Source organism: Sus scrofa, chromosome 4, assembly GCF_054392235.1.
Source record: "Sus scrofa isolate SSC_HxYL_T2T_F1_AM1 chromosome 4, Sscrofa_HxYL_maternal_Yorkshire_Landrace_v2.0, whole genome shotgun sequence".
In the NCBI taxonomy this organism is placed as follows: Eukaryota; Metazoa; Chordata; class Mammalia; order Artiodactyla; family Suidae; genus Sus; species Sus scrofa.
In genome coordinates, this window is record NC_139386.1 from 2,853,269 (window position 1) to 2,871,971 (window position 18,703).

At 52.9% G+C, this 18,703-nt stretch overlaps 1 protein-coding gene across 50 annotated transcripts in view; it reads left to right on the top strand.

Moving 5' to 3' along the window:
- PTK2 (protein tyrosine kinase 2) overlaps window positions 1-18,703 on the top strand; it is a 240,104-nt gene that overhangs the window by 126,918 nt on the left and 94,483 nt on the right. For all 50 annotated transcript variants that reach the window (XM_085020772.1, XM_085020777.1, XM_085020781.1 and 47 more), the window contains 3 exon segments: window positions 1,014-1,068; window positions 9,089-9,229; window positions 9,718-9,795. In XM_085020772.1, the coding sequence (XP_084876898.1) occupies window positions 1,014-1,068; window positions 9,089-9,229; window positions 9,718-9,795 (274 nt within the window).

Genomic DNA, 18,703 nt, shown 5'->3' on the forward strand with positions numbered 1-18,703 from the left:
AGAGGAGGAAACTGAAGTGTTGGATAGAGGGTCAGTCAGCCTTATAAACGCCGACATGTTTTCTGTGGTTTTGTTTGTAATACCTGCTTACAGTTATGGGTAAAGAAGTCACCCCTGCGTTATTCTTTTTCTATAATTTGTATTCGGTTTATTTTTTATGTAGTCCTGAGACGATACCTGTATCTCACTCTTCTTGGTCCTTCTGTATTTTTCCCACGGGTCTCCTGATCTGCAGTTTGGAGGCTTCATCTCCTCTCACGGGTGCACGTCGCCATCTAGTGGCCAGAAAGCCACTTGGTGCCCAGTACGTGGAAAATAAGGAGCCGTTCTTTCCATCTCTTCTTGGCCAGAATGTTTTGAGGCTCTAGTTATTAATGATTGACTTTGCAGCCTGATCCAAAAAAAAAAAAAAAAAAATCACTGGGATTTCCAACATTTGTACACATTCAGCTTTTTTACCTTAGGCAAATCAATTTAGTTTGTCTTTTTATTTTGCTTCCTGTGTGAAGCTAAGATGATAATATTGATTAATGTTAGTCAAAAAAGTTTATTTTAAAAAATAGTCCACTTTTAGGAATAATCTAATATATTTTACCTTCCCTGGAATATCCTAAATCTTTTCCTAATCAGGCTAGTCTACTTTCTCTGCAAATATAGCATTACTTGGTTAAAATTGAGGTTAACCTTCAAACAGTGTTTAAAAAAGAACAATTTATTTTCATGTGGTAATTTCCAAAGAGGCAGTATTTTCGAGGGGTTGCAATAATAAAGGTTTAAAAAAAAAAGTCTACCTAAACCAACTTGTATTGATGTTTTCTGCACATATCTAGAAAATTATTTGTCCCACCTGTTCCATGGCAATGCTGGTAAATTGAGCTTTATTATACTTCCTTCTAGAATAATGCATTGAGGATAAATGATTTCAGCTGCTTTTATGTTCTTGCAACAGTGTCATTGTGTTCATTGATTTGGTAGTGTTAATTGTTAATGCGCTTTTTTTTTTTTTATTTCAGAAAAGATGTTGGTTTGAAGCGATTTTTTCCTAGGAGTTTACTGGATTCTGTCAAGGTAATTAGAGTCTGCTTTACTGTAATCAAGTGGCTGCCCTGGGCAGCTGCCTCCCCCGTGGTACGTGGGTTTCTGCTGTACATCTAAGTTGTGCTGTAAAAGGCAGTTATTCTGATGGCAAGTAGTCATGTTAACAGCAAGTAGAGTCTTAGAAGTTTCGCTTTCCCCCGGAAGCCACGGCTATGAGTGTTCTCAGCCAGGGATGTTGCATTCACAGGGGGCCTCGCCCCCAAATCCGCTCGTCTCGGGATCTTGCTCCCAGGAGTAAAGCAGCAGTGCGGGAAGGTCGCCAGAGCTGAATCACGCGTGTGCACGTGGACACTCGCTTGGCCTGTCCCCCTTGTTTCAGCTGCCGGACGCGCCGCCTCCTCCTCCTCCTCCTCCTCCTCGTTGGTAACGTGTGCGGGCCCCAGGCCCCATGTCTGCCTGCAGCTCCCACGGGAGAGCGCCAGGAGCACGCGGGGCTGGGCGCTTCCAGCCCGGCCGCAGCACGTCCAGTGCGGTGTGAGCACACAGACTCGGTCAAGACAGAGTCCAGCTGAGCTGAGCTCTGCCGTTTCCTTGGCTTCGGGCCTGATTTCTTATTTCCACAGTGAGGACAACACTGTTTCGCAGGGTCGGTGTGGCTGTTTCGCAGATCAGCGTGTCTGTGCTCCCCGGTCACAGCGCGGTTGTGTTTGGCACGGGAGCAGCCGAATGGAAGACCGTCCCACCCGCCACCCCCCCTCCACCCCCGGTTGAGGCACACGAGGGGAACACGCAGCGCAGGTCCCGCCAGATTGCCTCAGGGCACCTTCCCCTTGGTCACCACGAACGCGCCGACAGGGTTTGACCCGGAGCCTGCAGCCCGGGGCGGGGGAAACGCCCAGCAAGTGCGGCCCCGTGTACACTTAGCCGCAGGAACGTGTGTGAAGACGGCTCGGCCACACTCTCAGCAGTGCTCAAATATGAGTCCCGTGGTGGCCTCCGAATTTCTGCGGAGCCTCCTCAGAGCTCTGTGGAGATCAGCAGTTATCCCAGGAGCCATGTCTGCTGTCGTTTGGGAGTTCAAGAAATTATCCAGCACTTAAAGGCTCTTCCCACGGCACACAGGGCACCCCAAGCGCCCTGGACGGCTATGGAGATGCCCACTCCCTGCCTCCCTAAGCGGGAGGGAGAGACGTGCTTGGCCATTTTACTTAATCAGATTGCAATTGCATAGATGTTTCCTCGTCGGGGATCTGTCTGCCTGCTTCCTCTGTATCTAAGACCCCGAGGACAGAGATAACATCTGCCGCAGTCCCTGCTCTAGACCTGGTGTTTAGCGTAATTCTGGGCACACAGTGACAGGAGTAAATCTCGCTTCATGAAGAAATGAATGAACACCTGTAAGAGCGCCGTGCAAGCTTTCTAGGGTGGGAGGAGACACGCTCTCACAAGACGGAAGCATCGGGAAGCTGGAGCACCTGGTTTCCCTGGGCAGCCCGCCCTGCCCTGCGGCCACTCCAGAAACCTCCTGTTCCTGCACAGGGCTTGTCCCCTCCAGGAGGCTTGCAGCCTGTCCTTGAGGATCATCCTGACGGGCCTTGGCCTTGCCGCCGACTCCCATGTGCTTGTGCTGTTGTCGTGAGCTCCAGCCGGCAGTCAGCTCAGCCCCGTGACCAGAGCTCAGGCACGGGGTCACTGCGGACAGCCGCTCGTGTGGACGTCAGGATGCAAACGAGAGTGTGTTGGGGCCCTGGAGGTTTCACGGCAGGGGAGGGCATGGCCACCTTTTGGACTTTGGATGTGTAAGTCTGACAGCAGCGTGGAGGACAGATTGAAAGCAAAACGCCTGAGTCAGGAAGAGCTAAACGGGCTGGGCGGTGGTCAGCCCCGAGCGCGGAGGTGAGCATGCCCCGGAGAGGTGGGGAAGAAAGGGGCCTTGGGAGCTTGAGAAACCCTCACAAACCAAGCCAACCGCAGTGTGTTTTCTGGGAAGGAAGGTGGTTGCTGCTGACTTTGATGCAAGTAGGGAGAATAGAATTGAGTTTTAGCCGCTGTTGCTTGGGTACAGGTTCATTTAGTGTTTCATTTCCACACGCTGTCTAATACGAAGGAAATCAGTCTAACCGTGTAAAACAGCTCGGGTGTCCTTGGCTTCTTAAATAGCTTCGTCATTGGTTCATATCCTCCTTCCAGAGACTGTTCACCTTTTCGGTAAATTCCTCCAGCGTTGCACCGACTGCCATCAGGCGGTTGGCGTGGGTGCAGCGCATGCCCAGCCGGCGTGTGACAGATGCTGTGCGGATTTGGTTGCACTCAGACAGTCCCTTCTTCAAAGCTATTGCCAGTGAAGCTTCAGCTAACAAGAAATTCACAGCAGCTTCTTATTTCTCCCAGACTAGGTCTGTAGAATGGCTCAGCCAGTTAATATTTGCTTTTCCAAAGGCCATTTTGTTTTATATGCCTGTTTCCTTCCTATCTAGATTTCTAGAAGATCGTTGAAAGGTTATTGTATTTGGTGGAACTTAAGCTGTGATTGATTGATGGCAAACAGGATCAGGATGCTCGTGCCCGATGATTAAGGCATTTTGTGAGACATTTAAAATTTGTCTCTTTGGAGTTCCCGCTGTGGCGCGCTGGAAATGAATCCGACTAGGAACCAGGCGGTTGTGGGTTTGATCCCTGGCCTCGCTCAGTGGGTTAAAGATTTGGTGTTGCCGTGAGCTGTGGTTGTAGGTCGCAGCCTCGACTCAGATCCTGTGTGGCTGTGGCTCTGGCGCAGGCCGGCAGCTGTAACTCCAATTCGACCCCTAGCCTGGGAATCTCCATATGCCGCTGGTGCGGCCCTAAAAAGCAAAAAAATACAATTAGTCTCGTTGATCTTGGTAGCGCCAGAGGCACCTTTCAAAAAACACCGTACCGGGAAAACGAACAAGTCAAGCCCAGCTTAAGGAGTCACCTACAGCATCCTGGTTGTTACTGTTCAAAGTGTCAAGAAGCTGAGACAGCTGGGAGACAGGGCGACATGAGTGAGGGCGGTGTGGGGTGACAGCGGGCAGGCTCAGGGACCCGAGTGAAGTCTGGAGTCAGTCAGCGAGTGCTCTTGCACCAACGTTGGTCTCTTAGTTTTAACAGGGGTGCCAGCGTCCTGTGGGATGTTGGCTTTGGGCCACTGGGCAGGGGCACTCAGGGAACTCGTACTGTCTTTGCAGCTCTTTATAAATCTAAAGCCAGGTAGAAGTAAAATAGCCCAATTTCAAAAGTTCACAGTAGGAATCGAATTTCAGAACTAGAAATGTTATGGGATCAATCATTCACTACTATTAATAAATAATAATTTATTCAGAGTAATGGAATGGTTCCCTTAGATCCTCTCAGGGACTCTTGGTCTGGTCACCACTCCCATTTGTGTGGTTAGCGCAGAAATGCCTGGTTCAGTCATCGTCCAGCAGTCGATTCCTGGGTCTCTGTGTGCCAGCGCCTGAGTGGGGGTGCCAGCTCGAATGAACCCAGCGTCAGTACAGGTTTCCGTCTGGCCTGGGCCCCTGCAGTAGCATAAAAAGGAAGCACCCTTAGATGTACACACAGAGTGGAATATTACTCAGCCGTAAAAAGACGCAAACCTCGCCGTTTGCGACAGTGTGAGTGGGTCTTGAGGGTAGACCGTGCGAAGTGAAAGAGACACACACGGTATGATTTCACATGAAACAGTGCGCTCTCGGAGACAGACGACAGCTCCTGCTTGTTGGAGGTGAGAGGTGGGGTGGGTGGGTGGGGGGCACTCACAGGCATCAACCTGCGTCCTGGGGATGCGATTGTAGCCTGCCGACTGATTGGTCACGCTAACATGCGAATGGGTGAGGTCTTCAGAGCTCGCTCTGTGACCGAAAGGACGCTCACTGGAGTTGCTGCGGCCGTTGTTTCACAGACGGGGTGGTGGAGCGTGGTGTGTGCACTTGAAACTAAGGTAACTTAGACCTCAGTCTTAGCTCGGTTGTGGCGAACACTTGTTAGGCGCTGTATTTAGCACTTGGTAGGCTAGGTGAGTCCTCAGTGTTTCCCGGCTGGTTCCTTTCTCTGGCGTTACGCGACGGCCTTCTCACCCAGGAGGCCCTGGGAAGCCCACTGTCGCTGGCAGCATCTGATAAGTACCGGGGTAACTGAAAGAAATGATTCTGTGTTCAAAAGGCTGAGTAGCAGCAATTTCTGATGACTCACCCTAATAGTGCTGCCTCATTTTGAGTAGTTTTCTCTCTGTATCTGAACCGGTTTAAAATTCAGTAGCATTCTTTGATTGAGGTCTTCTTTCCTAATCAGATACCTTTGACCTAGTATGTTTCCTGTCAGATACAAAGCAAGTAGGGATGGAATGCAATGCACAACAGCCTGCTGGCTCCTACAAGCTCTGGAAGTGTATCGATTAACGTCAAGAGACTGTAGGAGGTCTGATTTTGTGGGTTTTTCCTCGCCGAGGAGGCGGGAAGAGCTGATGCTCTCCAGCATCCTTTCTACATGCGCAGGCCGGGGTCCTTTCGCACAGCGTGCGTTTTCCTGTTCTTGTCCAGCCCTGCATGCAGGCCCAGGGCTCTCAGTCTTCCTCGGTGGCCACGTTGAAGCAGAGACCCTGAGAAAGCTGCGGCTCACAGTTCTGACCGGGCTCCCCATCTTGGCCGGGGGTGCGGGGGGAGCCGGAGCGTGTGGCTGTGTCCACAGGAGGCTGGCCCTGAGCGGTCCTGCTCCCTCCTGCCGCTGCTTGAGGCACGGGTGCCCTTTAGCTTGGTGATGTGAACAACACAGGAGGAGCCACAGACTTGTTTCCCCAGATTCAGCTGCATGAGGCAAATGAGGTAAAACTGCAGCTCAGACTGTCAGCCTGTTACCACTGCGTGGCTGCTTCTTTTCAAGCCTAATTGCCCACTTACTGAGAAGTGTTCCGGCAGGCTCCGTGATCCGGGGTACATTTTAGTGCTTGGCCCCATGCTCATCCCATGGCCGAGCCTTCTGGAAGAGAGGACAAGCCGCGACTCACGGTGTTTAGCAGTGTGGTGCTCTAGGGGACAGCAGCACACAGCCCTCGACGTGTCCTGTCAAGACACGCTGCTGCCAGGAGAAAGGCTGGAGGCTAGAGCGGGGGAGCAGGTGGGGACATTGGGGGCATCAAGGGGGGTCAGGGTGTAGAGTCAGGTAGGGGGAGCCTTTGGCCTGGTGTGGGGGGCGGGGAGGAGGAGGAGCAGGGCCGGGCCTCGGAAGGGGCACGGGTGCCGAGGTCAGGCCACAGTGAAGGAGAAGCAGAACTGGGAGTGGCTGTGTCACAGGGTCCGTAAGAGAAGGAGGCTCAGCAGGGACCGCACAGTGGTGCCTTTTATGTTCACACAAACACGTGTGTACCCGTTACACACCTAACACAGAACCAGCTAGCTGCATGTAGTGCTCACAGGTATTTCCGGGTCCTGGTTTTTTCACTAGTGTCTCTTCCACTAGAATCATGTGCCCACAGGAGACCATCACAGGAGGCAGAGCAGGAGTGGGGCTAGTGTGTGGGAAGCTCAGGGAAAAGAACGCGACTTTTAGAAAAATCCTTACAGGCCGTGCCGACAGTGGGTTTGGAGAGGTTGCAGAAAGGAGGCCAGGGTCGATGCAGGTTTCTGAGCAGCTGGGAGAGTTGCTGAGATGAGGACCAGGTCTGGAGTCGAGTCGCAAGGAGTCTGGGTGGCACATCTGGTTTCAGGTGTCCGGGAAATCCAGAGGCAGGATCCCAGGTAGGCGTGTGCAGGAGTGTGGCTCGGAGGCTCAAGCAGAGTCAGAGAGGTCGGCAAAGCCTGCAGTCGCACGGCTGCTCAATGCCCTTGCAGCCGGGTCAGAGCAGCCTCTCTCAGTCCCTTGGCTTGATGGGACTTCTAGAAAATATGCTTCCCAGACCTCTCCTCACAGAGTGTCCAGGGCCGACCACCGGTTTTCTGGGTGACAGCTGATACTCAGGCCCTGCTTCTCTTCAGTTTAGTTTCTGTGAGCTGAAACTGTAACTGATTCTCTCTGAGGCTCCCATAATTCCACAGTTGGTACGGCCCTGGTTAAAACCAACTGCTGGCCTACTGTCCAGGCTTTGGCCCTCTCTTCTTTCCAGCGGCCAGTTTATTTGTGAATCCACCAGGCCCTGGGCCTCTGAGCACATCATCTGGAGACCGTGGCGTTTCTGACCCAGCCCTGCGTCTCCTCGCTCCAGGTCTGTGTCCAGTGTCCTGCTCCGTGGTTTGGATGGGAAGATGGAAGAAGCACAGGCTCGTTCACAGTTGACACGGCTCTGTCGCTACGAGCCTGTCCTCCTGTTTACCCCGTTGTTCCACCCACAGTCAAGTCGTCTGATTTCCCGCTTTCCCTGCCATCCAAAGTATAACCACCCAAGTGGCCCACAGGTGCCCAAGCGCTCTCCTGTCACCTGGAGTCCAGCTGGTCTTTCTGCTCCTGCTCTCATCCTCCCCCACACCCTCCCTGTGCACGAGCAGAGCCAGCTTTTGAAGTAGTCAGAGCCGTAGGCCAGCCACCCGTGGCTGCCAGCTCTCTGCCCTCCTGCTCCTCCTGCCTGTCTTCGTCTTCAGGAACCCACCCCCTCTCCAACTGCTACCCACTCCGCGCTGCCCGCTCACTCTCCGTGGTGTCCCAGATCTAGGCGACCTCAGACCACACTGGGACCTTCAAGGGACTCCAGGCGGGCTGCCACCCCTCTGGGTTCACCTGATGCCAGTCTTGGCTCCTGGCACCTCCCACCTCCCTGACCTACAGAGATCAGCCAGCTGCCGTGGGATGAAGTCCGTTCTCTGTGCCTTCAGCTCATCGTCCTGGTCCTGTGCCAGCCTCCTGGATGCAGAGGGGCCCTATCTTTTCCAAGGGCCCCCCAGCCTTTGCCATTTCAGGTGGTGGTAGCTTTTACTAGTCAGTATGTCTTATTGGTTCTGTTATCAAAATAAATCTGAAATCTGACTGCTTCCCACCCCTTCCTGCTTCTGCACTCGGGCAGCGGCCCCTGGGTCTCCACATCTCTTGCGCGGGTTATTTGGGGGGCACTGCTCCCTTCACCCTGCTCACAGCGCCGCAGCCAGAGCGACTCCCAAACCGACGTCAGGTCGCCATACTCCTTCTCCAGGCCACCCCGGCCTTGCTCCCGTCGGGGGCCACCCCAAGGCTCCATCCTCCTGCCCCGTCATCTGCACACCTCTGCACACGCCCTGTGCCGCCGGCCGCCTCGGGCTGCACTCCTCTGGGACGGGCCGTGGGCCGTGGGCTCTGGGCTGGTCGCCCTCCACCATCCAGGCGCAGACGTAGGAAGCGCGCCCAAGCAGAGGGGACGGGGGGTGGCCCGTGATCCCGGGAGAGGAGCGCGCGCCCCACTCCCGTGCTCTGCCCGGCAGGCGGCCTCGTCTTCTCTTCCCTGAGCCCTGGGGTCCGCGGTCTTAGAACACGGAGCAGACCGCGGTCTTAGAACCCTCGGTGCGCGGGTTCGTTCTCGCTGCCGCACCAATGCCACTGCTGCCCCATCTCCGCATAGTAGTTCCTTCATTGTTTCCAAAGAGTGATTTCTCAGCTAAAGGTTGTGGTTTTACGGTTTGTGATTTCTGTTGCCACATTGCCTCCGAAAGGGTGCGTCTCTCCCAGGGTGGAGTGTGGGTGCTTTCGCGCCACCTCTGTTGCCAACTCCAGGTCGCGCGCACATGCCGTCCTTACACTTTTAACACCTAACTGTTTACCACATGTTCCATTTCTGTTTAAGAAACAAAGCTCGATACCCTTTGAAGAGGATACTTTAAAATGGTTACGAAGGTGTATTTTCTGTTATGTGTATTTTATTTTATATATGTGTGTGTGTATATGTATGTGTGTGTATATATATATATGGTTTTTTTTTTTTTTGGAAGCCAAGCTCTGGTAAACATGACTTTTGGTGAAAGTGGGTGGCACTAAGTCGTGGGCAGGGAAGACGTGTTCCTCGGTGTGGGCTCTTACTGCTGCGGTCTTTACTCATTGTTGACTCTGAAAAGATGTTTCTGATTTTGTCACGCAGGCCAAAACACTAAGAAAGTTGATCCAGCAAACGTTTAGACAGTTCGCCAACCTCAACAGAGAAGAAAGTATTTTGAAATTCTTTGAGATCCTCTCCCCAGTGTACAGATTTGACAAAGAATGCTTCAAGTGTGCCCTCGGGGTAAGTACGGGACTCGGAGGTAGGCGACACCCTGTGGCTTCTTCCGCTCTTCATGGCCTTGTGTACCTGAACTTCTGACTGAAACCTGCTTAGTCTCGCTTTTAATGACACGAGAATGTTTTGTCATCTTGCAGTGGGAACAGCACATAAAGAGACTGTGTGGATGTGGGAGTAAAACCATCCTTTTTGAATAGCAGGCTGTTCTAGCCCAGCGAGCCACTGCTGACCTCTCCTCTCAGGGCCACCGCCCCTGTTGAGAGGACCTCCCCAAAGACCCCACTGGGAGACCCCCTGGGAGGAGGGCGGTCTGTTTCCGCCCGGGCCCCCCATGCTGCGTCATGGAGTTGTAGAGACTTCATACCATTTGTTGCAGAGATGAATGGCAAGCTAGTCCAGCCCCCTAGGTCCTTTAATGTGTCCGCGGCGCTTTATCTAAAACGTCTCTTTTTCCTTCGGGTACCTTTGCCGTCACCTGTGTCACCCTCAAGTCAAGCTGGATTATTTCGGTGGAGCTGGCGATTGGCCCCGAAGAAGGAATCAGTTACCTCACGGACAAGGGCTGCAACGTAAGTGTGCACAGCGCCCGCCGCCCGCTGGACTTGCCTGGACAGCGGGGCTCCAGATGAGGAAAGGGGCGCTCTTTTGGAACATGGTTCGGCCATTAAGTCTTGCTTTCCACCTCACAGCTTCTGTTGCTCGAGAGAGAGGACGGAAGACAAAGCCTAGGCCCAGTGGAAGTCGCCCAGAGTTCTTTAGTCAGGAAGGAGATGAATCACACAGTTGTTCCTGAGACCTGAGTGGGGTTTAGGCACTCATTTCTCCCCTCAGTTCTGCCTCTGATTTGCGTCACGTCCTTTAAACACCCTCTTCCGGCTCTTTCCAGAGGAAAGCTACTTCACACCAGCACAGCTCGCCTCCTGCCACGCAGGCCGTCTTTCTGTCTCCTCTCTTCTTGGGGAAAGTGCTGGCTGTCTCTTATTTGCTCCTACTTTTCAGCAAGTGTTGTGAGCACCTGCTTCAGCCGAGCAGCGGGGACACAGCAGACCCAGGGCCCTGTCCTGAACAGGCGGGCAGTGTGGATATGACACGCATGGGGCACAAGGTGGAGCTGCCTGGAGGGATGGGCTCCTGAGATCCCGGTCCGTGGGGCTGTTTCTCAGACCCTGCCAGCAGGGGTGCTTTTCACACAGCTTGTCCGTACATGTCCCTGTACACTTGAGTGCCCAGAGATGTGTGAGAGTGACCAGGTGTGCTCTTTGTCGTCCTTCCTTTCTCTGTGCCCCCCCCCCCATGCTCCTGAGCCCTTTCTAGGCACCCCTTCCCTTCCCCCATGCTCAGGGAAGTGACCCAGTGATTCTTCTGTGCTTTATTATTTTAAAATTGGGGTCATCTTGGGATCAACGTGTACATCCTACTGTATGTAAAGTAGATAAGCAGCACAGACCTACTACGTAGTACAGGGAACTGTACTCAGTACTTGGTAAAAACCTGTAAGAGAAAAGAGTCTGAAAAAGAAAAAAATATGTGTACGTGTATGTGCGTAAGTATAACCGAATCGCTTTGCTCTGCATCTGCAGCTGCACTGTGTGTCGTAAGTCAGCTGTGCTCCCACTTTTCAAAACGGGGTCATGCGGCAGCCATCCCTACCTCCTGTTGTCTCACCCAGTGGGGCTCATCCAGGTCCTGACCAGGTGGGGTCACGGGAGGCCTTCGTCCCCCTGACAGCTCTCCGCCCCGCAGACAGTGACGTGGTAGATATTCTTTTACGTGTATCTTTATCTTATGGGCCGCTGCTTTTTCTCCTCTGAGGAGAGGGTTCCAGAGATGGAACTGTAGGATCCTGTCAAATGGTTTTAATATTTCAATTTATTTTGGCCATATCCAAGGCATCTGGAAGTTCCCGGGCCAGGGTTCGAACCTGCACCACAGCAGTAACAACACCAGGCTCCTAACCCGCTGAGCCGCAAGGGAACTCTGCAAATAGTTTTAATTTTAGAAGCAGTGCCAGGTTGCTTTTCAGGAAGGTGAAGACCTTCACCTTGTTGCAGAAGCATCTGTGAAGGCTCTTTTACTTTTTCCATTTCAGTAGGTATAAAGTGGCATTTACTCAGCTCGATGCAAACTGATCAGCTAGTGAATATAAGTATCTTTTCATGTTTTGGCCATTTTGTTTCCCACACCTGTGAGTTGACTGTTCATGTCATATGCTTTGCCTGCTTTACTGAAACCGTTGTGTGTGTGTGTGTGTGTGTGTGTGTGCGTGTGCACGTGTGCACAGCAATAAAGACATTTGTTGTCTCACAAAACATGAAGTCTGTGCTGGAGAAGTTCCAGGATGACTACCTCAGGAGCTCAGTCACCTCATCATTTATGGAAATTCTGTCTTCTTGGCCATCTTCGGCATGTCGGCCAGGCTTTTTGCCTCTTCGGGCATCCAGGGTGGCTGCGAGAGGCTCGTATGTGATTTTCAAACAGGGGTCTGTCTCCTGGAGCAGCAGCGAGGGCGCGTGCGCAGAAACGTCGTTAGCATTACAGAGCCCCAGAGGCACGTGTGTATATTTATGTTTTATTCCAAGACGGCTTTTTAGAGCCGTTGGGGTTTGCAGTGAAACTGAGAGGGAGGGGCGGGGATTGCTGGGCGTCTCCGGACACCGTCCTCTCGGGCTTTTCTGTTGGTAAAGGGAGATCGGTGTCTCCACGCCGTCTTTGCCACGTCTTTTACGGAAGATCTCACGGACCGTCGACCTGACGCAGACCGGTCTCTCTCAGGCGCCTTCTAGGGGCCAGTCCTGCACCCCAGGGCTGACGGTGATTTCTGGCATAATTGATTAACTTGTCAATCAGTTCTTCTGAGTCGTCTGGGTGTTCGCAGAGGAAAACCTGGAAAAAATCTATTTCAGGTGGAGCATCCATCTACGTGTGAAAGGTAAACGGTCTTAGAAGAAAACATAGAGTATCTTTATAACTTTGAGGTCGATTCCTTAAACAGGACACAAAAATGCTAATTCTGAAGGAAAATTTTAACAACTTAGACTACCTTGAAATCAAAGACTTCATCAAAAGCTAGTAGAAAGGCAAGCCAGATACTTCTGCTTCTCAAGTCCAAATATATTTAACTATGGACTATATTTAATCCAGGATAAAGAACAAGCACAAATCATTAAGACAAGGGCAGCCATCCCCATAGAGGGTTTCCGGACAGGCCATAACCAAGTGAAGAGGTGTTTGGCCTCCGCCTCGTCACGTAAAGGCTCCGGGTGGTACTGGTGCCCCTTCAGGGTGGCTGAGCTGGAAGAGGCCTGGGACTCGGAGCCGAGGGCATGGACGGCCCCACCTCTTTCGGAAACTCTGGCGTCGTCTGTCTCGTCTTTGACTTGCAGGCTCTTCAGTTTTCCTGCAGGGTTTTCCTTGTCTCTCTGAGCCCATGTGGAGTTTAGCGTGGGGTACAGGATCAGGGGGAAGCCCCCTGGACTCCTCGGGCCCGTGGGAGCCCAGGGCTGGGCTCGGCGGGGTCGCCCTCATGCCAGCCTGGGACTCTGAGCCCGTTTCCTCACAGGCAGCTTGGTTTCCACCAGCAGAAAGGCAGGGCTCGTTGAGATGACCCAAGAGGTCGGTAGGAGCGTTAACGGGTAGTACGTGTGCAGCACCGAGGCCACGGCCCCGCCCGGAGGGGCCCTGAGAGGACCTTGGGGCCACCGATGTTCCCTGTTGCTCTTGGGCCGTGGTGCGGGGCGCAGCCAGCCCGTCAGTGCTGCTGACAGGGACTCTCCTCTTGGCCTCCGTCCTGGCCCAGGACCCACTTGTCTTGGGCTGCCCTGGCCCCACGCTGCTCTGACGCTCTGGCTTGGCCGCTTCCCGGTGGATTTTCCCGTGCACCTGCTGTGCGTGTCGGTCTTCCTTCGTGCACTTTCCTGGCTGTCCCCAGTTACTTGGTCTTTCAAAACCAAATCTGTAACAGTAGCAGGAAATTCCGTTGGGGTTTCACCTCGTATGCTGATTTGGTGAAAGTGGAATTTTCAGACATCAGTTTTCTTCTGTCCAGTCTTTCTATTTGTTCTGACCTCTGTTACATCCTTCAGTAAGATTTCACAGTCTTTTTCATATAGATCTTTCATGTTAAACTAATTCACAGGTATTACATAGTTTCTGGCTTTATTGAGTGAGAATAGATTTTTTTTTGGCCATTTTCGATTTGAAATTCATACTGTGAACATGACAGAATACGCTTGATGGTTGTTTACTATATATTTAGCAACCTTATTTATTTAATAAATCATTTTTTATTAGAATCTTGGTATAGGTATGTAATTATGAAATCCACAAAAAAAGAATGTTGTAACTTTTCACGTCAAGGATAGGGTTTTGGGTTCTATGATGTTTGGATAGAATCAATAAATCTACTTAACCTTTTTCAATGGTGGGTGTTCAGCAGCCACCTTTTTTTTTTAATCTCTTCAATAGGAGTAGATCTGTTCAGGTTTTCCTTTTTTGTGGCCGTTTCAGCAGTTCCTCTTTATTACCATGCCAGCAGCTTCTCTGCGTTTTAAAATTGTTGCCGTGGAGCTGCCTCTCCTAATGCTCCTACCACCTTCCCAGCAACTTGACTGCTGAATCCTTCCTCAGTGTCTGTTTGGAGTTGGCCCTTCCTTTCAGATTTGCAAAGGGTTTGTTTATTTTAGCCGTTTTCACAGGACAAGCTTGTAGCCTTTGTTATACTGTTGTAGCATTTCCGTTCCTCTTCACCAATTTCGGAACTTCACTGATATCTTTCGGTCGTATTTATCCCTTTCTTCTCTTGTTCCCTTTAAGCACGTCTTCAAGATCTACTCATGTTTCCTGCGAAGGCCATCTTCTTGTACAGCTTTTAATACATTTTGCCAAGTTTGATATTTTCCTTTTTGTATTTCTATGTAGTTTGACATTTCACTTTTATTTTTCTCTTTTATTATAGCATTATTTAGGAGAATGTTACTTAATTTTCAAGTAGCTTTGGGGGTTTAGAGTCTCATTTTTATTATTTCTGATGGTTATTGATTTGTGAGCAGAGAATATGGTTTTGGGGTTTTTTTTTTCGCCGTGCCCGTGGCATATGGAGGTTCCTGGGCCAGAAGTCGAACCTGCACCACAGCGTGACAATGGCGGATCCTTAACTGCTAGGCCCCCAGGGAACTCTGAGAATATGGGTTTTTTTGTTTTTTGTCTTTTTAGGGCTGCTCCTGCAGCATATAGAAGTTCCCAGGCTAGGGGTTGAATTGGAGCTGTAGCTATTGGCCTACATGACAGCCACAGCAACGCCAGATCCAAGCTGCGTCTGCGACCTACACCACAGCTCACAGGAACACCAGGTCCTTAACCCACTGAGTGAGGCCAGGGATCAAACCGAGTCCTCATGGTTCCTAGTTGGATTTGTTTCTGCTGAGCCACAATGGAAACTCTGAGAATATGGTATTTTAAATATTAATTATTTTGAATTTGTGATGGTCTTCTTTGTAGCCAAGCGTGTGGTTGATTTTGTTAATGTAGCATGGGAAAAATGTGTATTTTCTGTATCTCTCTACTTGAGAAAGAAGCGTTACTGGTCGTATCAGTAGAAGGAAAGTAGGATGAGGCAGGCAGGGCGGACCCTGTAAGTCCCCGCGTGTTTGCCCTGTGGGGCTTCCTGCCACACCTGCCCTTTTCCGTGTCTTGTTTCTTCCGTGGGTGCCCTTGACCTCCTGGGTGAGACCGTCCTCTGCTGGGCAGCAGCTCACATCCAACTTTGCTGCTCTCTCTGCTCCAGTAGCGGGTCTCATGCGCGGAGGCGCCAGCTGGGAGAGACCCGCGACTGCTCCTGTTCTGCCCTTTCCCCTGCGCCAGGGGCCGCAGGCGCTGCCCCTTCCCTTTAATGCAAAACTGTGGCCTTGGAGCTCCTCCTGCTCCCTCCCCGCCCTGGGCCACAGCTTTCCTGCAGCCACAGCCGTGCCCCCAGCACCGCCACTGCCTCGTCAGGAGTGACAGGGCCCTGGTTAGCCAAGCCCACTGGGGACTCCGGGTCCTCGTCGACGTCACTCTGCCTCTAGGTCACCTTTGTCCCCAGAGCTGCCCGTGCAGTCAGGCCTCACAGGTAGCTGTAACCGCTCCAGTAACCACGTGGGAAAGGGAAAGAGGTGGGCGGCAGTGATGGTCATGGTGCATCTCCCCTCGTCCGGCACGGCCACAGATGGTCGTTTCCTGGTCTCAGCCGTACAAAATGACCATGCTTCGTATTCTTTTATCACACCCAGCCTTTGAGGTGGGCATGCGTTCTATACTCAGCGCCTCCGTTTGGACACGCCGCGTCCACCAGCTGTTCTGGGGCCACCTGCAGAGGGCCCTCGAGCCCCTTCCCTCTCCTGCCGGGTAGAGACAGTCACGTGCCTTATGCCAAGGGTCGGGTTCATCGTTGTGCCTTATGGGCAGTGGGCTGGGTGATGGTGGAAGGAAGGCTCTGTGGTCCTGACCTCATGGAGCCTACGTCACAGTGCTCTCCTCAGGGAGACTTCTTCTGAGGCCCCCACTGGTAACTCCTCAAACTGGTGGCTGTGTTTTTATCCAGCACCCTCTGTGTCTTTGCCACAGTCCCTAGCACAGTCATAATTAAATATCCCTGTGTGGCTCTTCATTTAATCTCTGGATTCATGTGGTCCTTGCTCACTGCTGTGTCCCTGGTCCTCAAAAGAGAGCCCAGCACCGGAGAGGTCGGCCTTGCCTCCCTCGCGTGCCAGGCCCGGCCCTGCTTCCTGGTGGTACAGCGCTGGGCCAGAGACACCTCCGCCCTGTGGGCCTTTGGTCTGCCTGTGAGATCAAATATAGGAAAGAAGATAAGCAAAAAAAACTCTGATCACAAGAAGGGGCTACAGAAGGGGAGGCGAGAGCAGTCTGGGCGTTGCTGTGGGGGAGTGTTGAGTGTCGGCCCTCCCAGCCCTGTGCTTTGTATACCCGATCTGTCCTAGTAGCCGTTTGCTGTCCTCGAGTTAAATGACAGAGTATGTCATATGCATATAATTTAGAAAAAAATCTGTCTTAACATGTCAGCGCTCAGCACAAACATTGTCAGGCATTCCCCAGGAGTCAGATCCTTAGAAATGGAAGTTTCAGTTCGAGGTAGGGCAAGCAGAAGTCATTCTTGACGAGTAGTCTGGGGACGTGCTAAGGGGAAGGAGCTACGTGGCCGCCTTGGAGAACGATGTCGGAACGAGGCCGAAAAGCAGTGGGTTAAAAAAAGGAGTGAAAATAAGTTCAATATGGTAATTTCCATGGGAGTTCCCGTCGTGGCGCAGTGGTTCACAAATCCAACGAGGAACCATGAGGTTGTGGGTTCGATCCCTGCCCTTGCTCGGTGGGTTAAGGATCCGGCCTTGCCGTGAGCTATGGTGTAGGTTGCAGACGAGGCTCGGATCCCGCGTTGCTGTGGCTCTGGCGTAGGCCGGTGGCTGCAGCTCCGATTGAGCCCCTAGCCTGGGAACCTCCATATGCTGCCGCGGGTGTGGCCCGAGAAATGGCAAAAAGACAAAAACAAAAAAAAATCAATTGAGGTATGTCCCATCTTGTGTGTCACCACCAAGGCAATGGTCCTTGGTTGCCGGTCTGGCAGGAGGAGCCTCCGGTCCCTGCTGTCGCCTGTGTGCACCTTGTGCCAGCAGCTCAGAGAGCAGCCGGGCATCGCCTCCGTGGTGTCCTCTTCCAGGGTGGTGACAGCTCGGTCACATTCTGAAGACAGTAAGGTGGAATATTCCCTGACTACACCTAGGCTGCATTCCTGGAAAATTCAGTGCAGAGCATACTTTGTTTTATAGTGAACTTGGGTTCTAGAGTCAGGTGCTTCACTAACGTGAATACACACTAGGACATTGGAAAGCCACGCAGGACACAGGGCAGGTTTTCACTCTGTGTGAACTTGCTGCACATGATGTGGCCTCTCACAGCCCTGGTCCCCCGTTCCCGTCCCTCATCCTTCAGTCAGCGGAGGACAGCCCTCCAGGGAATGGGTCTGCCCCCCGAGACCAGAGTGCTTCCCTGGTGGGGCTTTGGGTCACAGAGGCAGGCAGAGGTCAGACCAGGTCAGGTTCGAATCCTTTTTGCTGGCAGTGTTTCTTTTGAAACGGAACTAATAGGACCAGGTTTACATGTTCAAGTAACTTCCTGGCTTCCAGGGAGGGACCTTCTGTTGTAGGGGCACAAGCAAGGATGAAGGGAAACTGGTTGAAAAACAACAGCAGGATTGAATTTAAGCGCAGGATGAGCCGGCGGCCTGTACTAGAGTGGCAGCCGTGAAAGTGGGAAGGGTACGCACAGAATCCCTGGGGCCAGAGCTAGGCTGGAGAGGGGCTCAGGAACCGGGTTGAAGGGGCATGCTTCTGCTGAAGTGAGGGAGGCTCCTGGCGTGCTGTGTGGGCCATGTCCACGTGGGGCGCTTGGGCCCAAGTTCAGGGCTGGGACTGGGTGGTGTTCGCCTGGTGGGCTGTGCACAGCTGGGGAGTAGGATGGGGCCTAGCGCAGAGCCCTGCGGCTCTTGAAAACTTGAGGAGAAAGCCAGAGAGAGAGGAGGAACCCTTGAGAGCAGAGGCCACAGAGGCCCAAAGAGGAGAGTGGGCCTAGGGGCCCTGCTGCCAGAGGCCTGGGGCAGCAGGGGAGGGAGCCTGCGTGGGCCTCCCGCGTGGAGGCAGGAAGACGAGCGAGCACACCTGTGCCTGCAAGCAGCCCCGTGAAGGGGAGCTCAGAGCAGCCACTTCTGCACGAAACTCCCGGTGGCTCAGTCCCAACGCCGTGGTCCGTAACGAGGGGCCTGGGGCAGGGAGGGCCTCCCGCCGATGCTGTCCTCAGAGAAGGAGGCCGCCCAGGCTGCTCGCTTTGAGTAAATGTGTAGGAAGCGTCACATGCACAGCGGTCGTTGGCATGAAATGCTGGAGGACAAAAGGCAGGTGGCGTAGCTTGTCTTGGTGAGAATCGCTCTTCCTGGAAAGGGAGCGCGTTCCTGCAGCGACGCTCCTGGGACCCCCGGCCTGCCGGCCCCACCGCACCCTGGACCTCCAGTACATTTTAGAGACTTACTCCAGCTCGGGGTGTCTGAGGAGAGGCCAGGTCCTCCTCTCTGTAAAGGGGGCAGAGTGTTCAGTTCAACCAAGAACTTCACACGGTTTCCCCCAGGCCAGTGGGTGAGTCAGGTAGGGACCCCCTTCTTCCCCCCATCTTTGCTCCTGCTGACCACGCATCAGCCTCTGCGAACGGAGCGCCCTTGGCCGCCAGGAGCACAGAGAGCAGATGCGTCCTATCCTTGAAGTGAGGGGGCAGCCCCCACAGTTCCACGACTGCTCCTCAAAAGGAGAAGCCCCCCCTCCCCAGTCGCCCCCTGGGCAACATGGACCGTTGGTTTCCCCAGATCGCCAGTCTAGGGAGGTGTCTTCATGACAGTGGGTGGGGTGGGGTGGAGCCCAGCGGGTTGCACAGAGCAGTTCG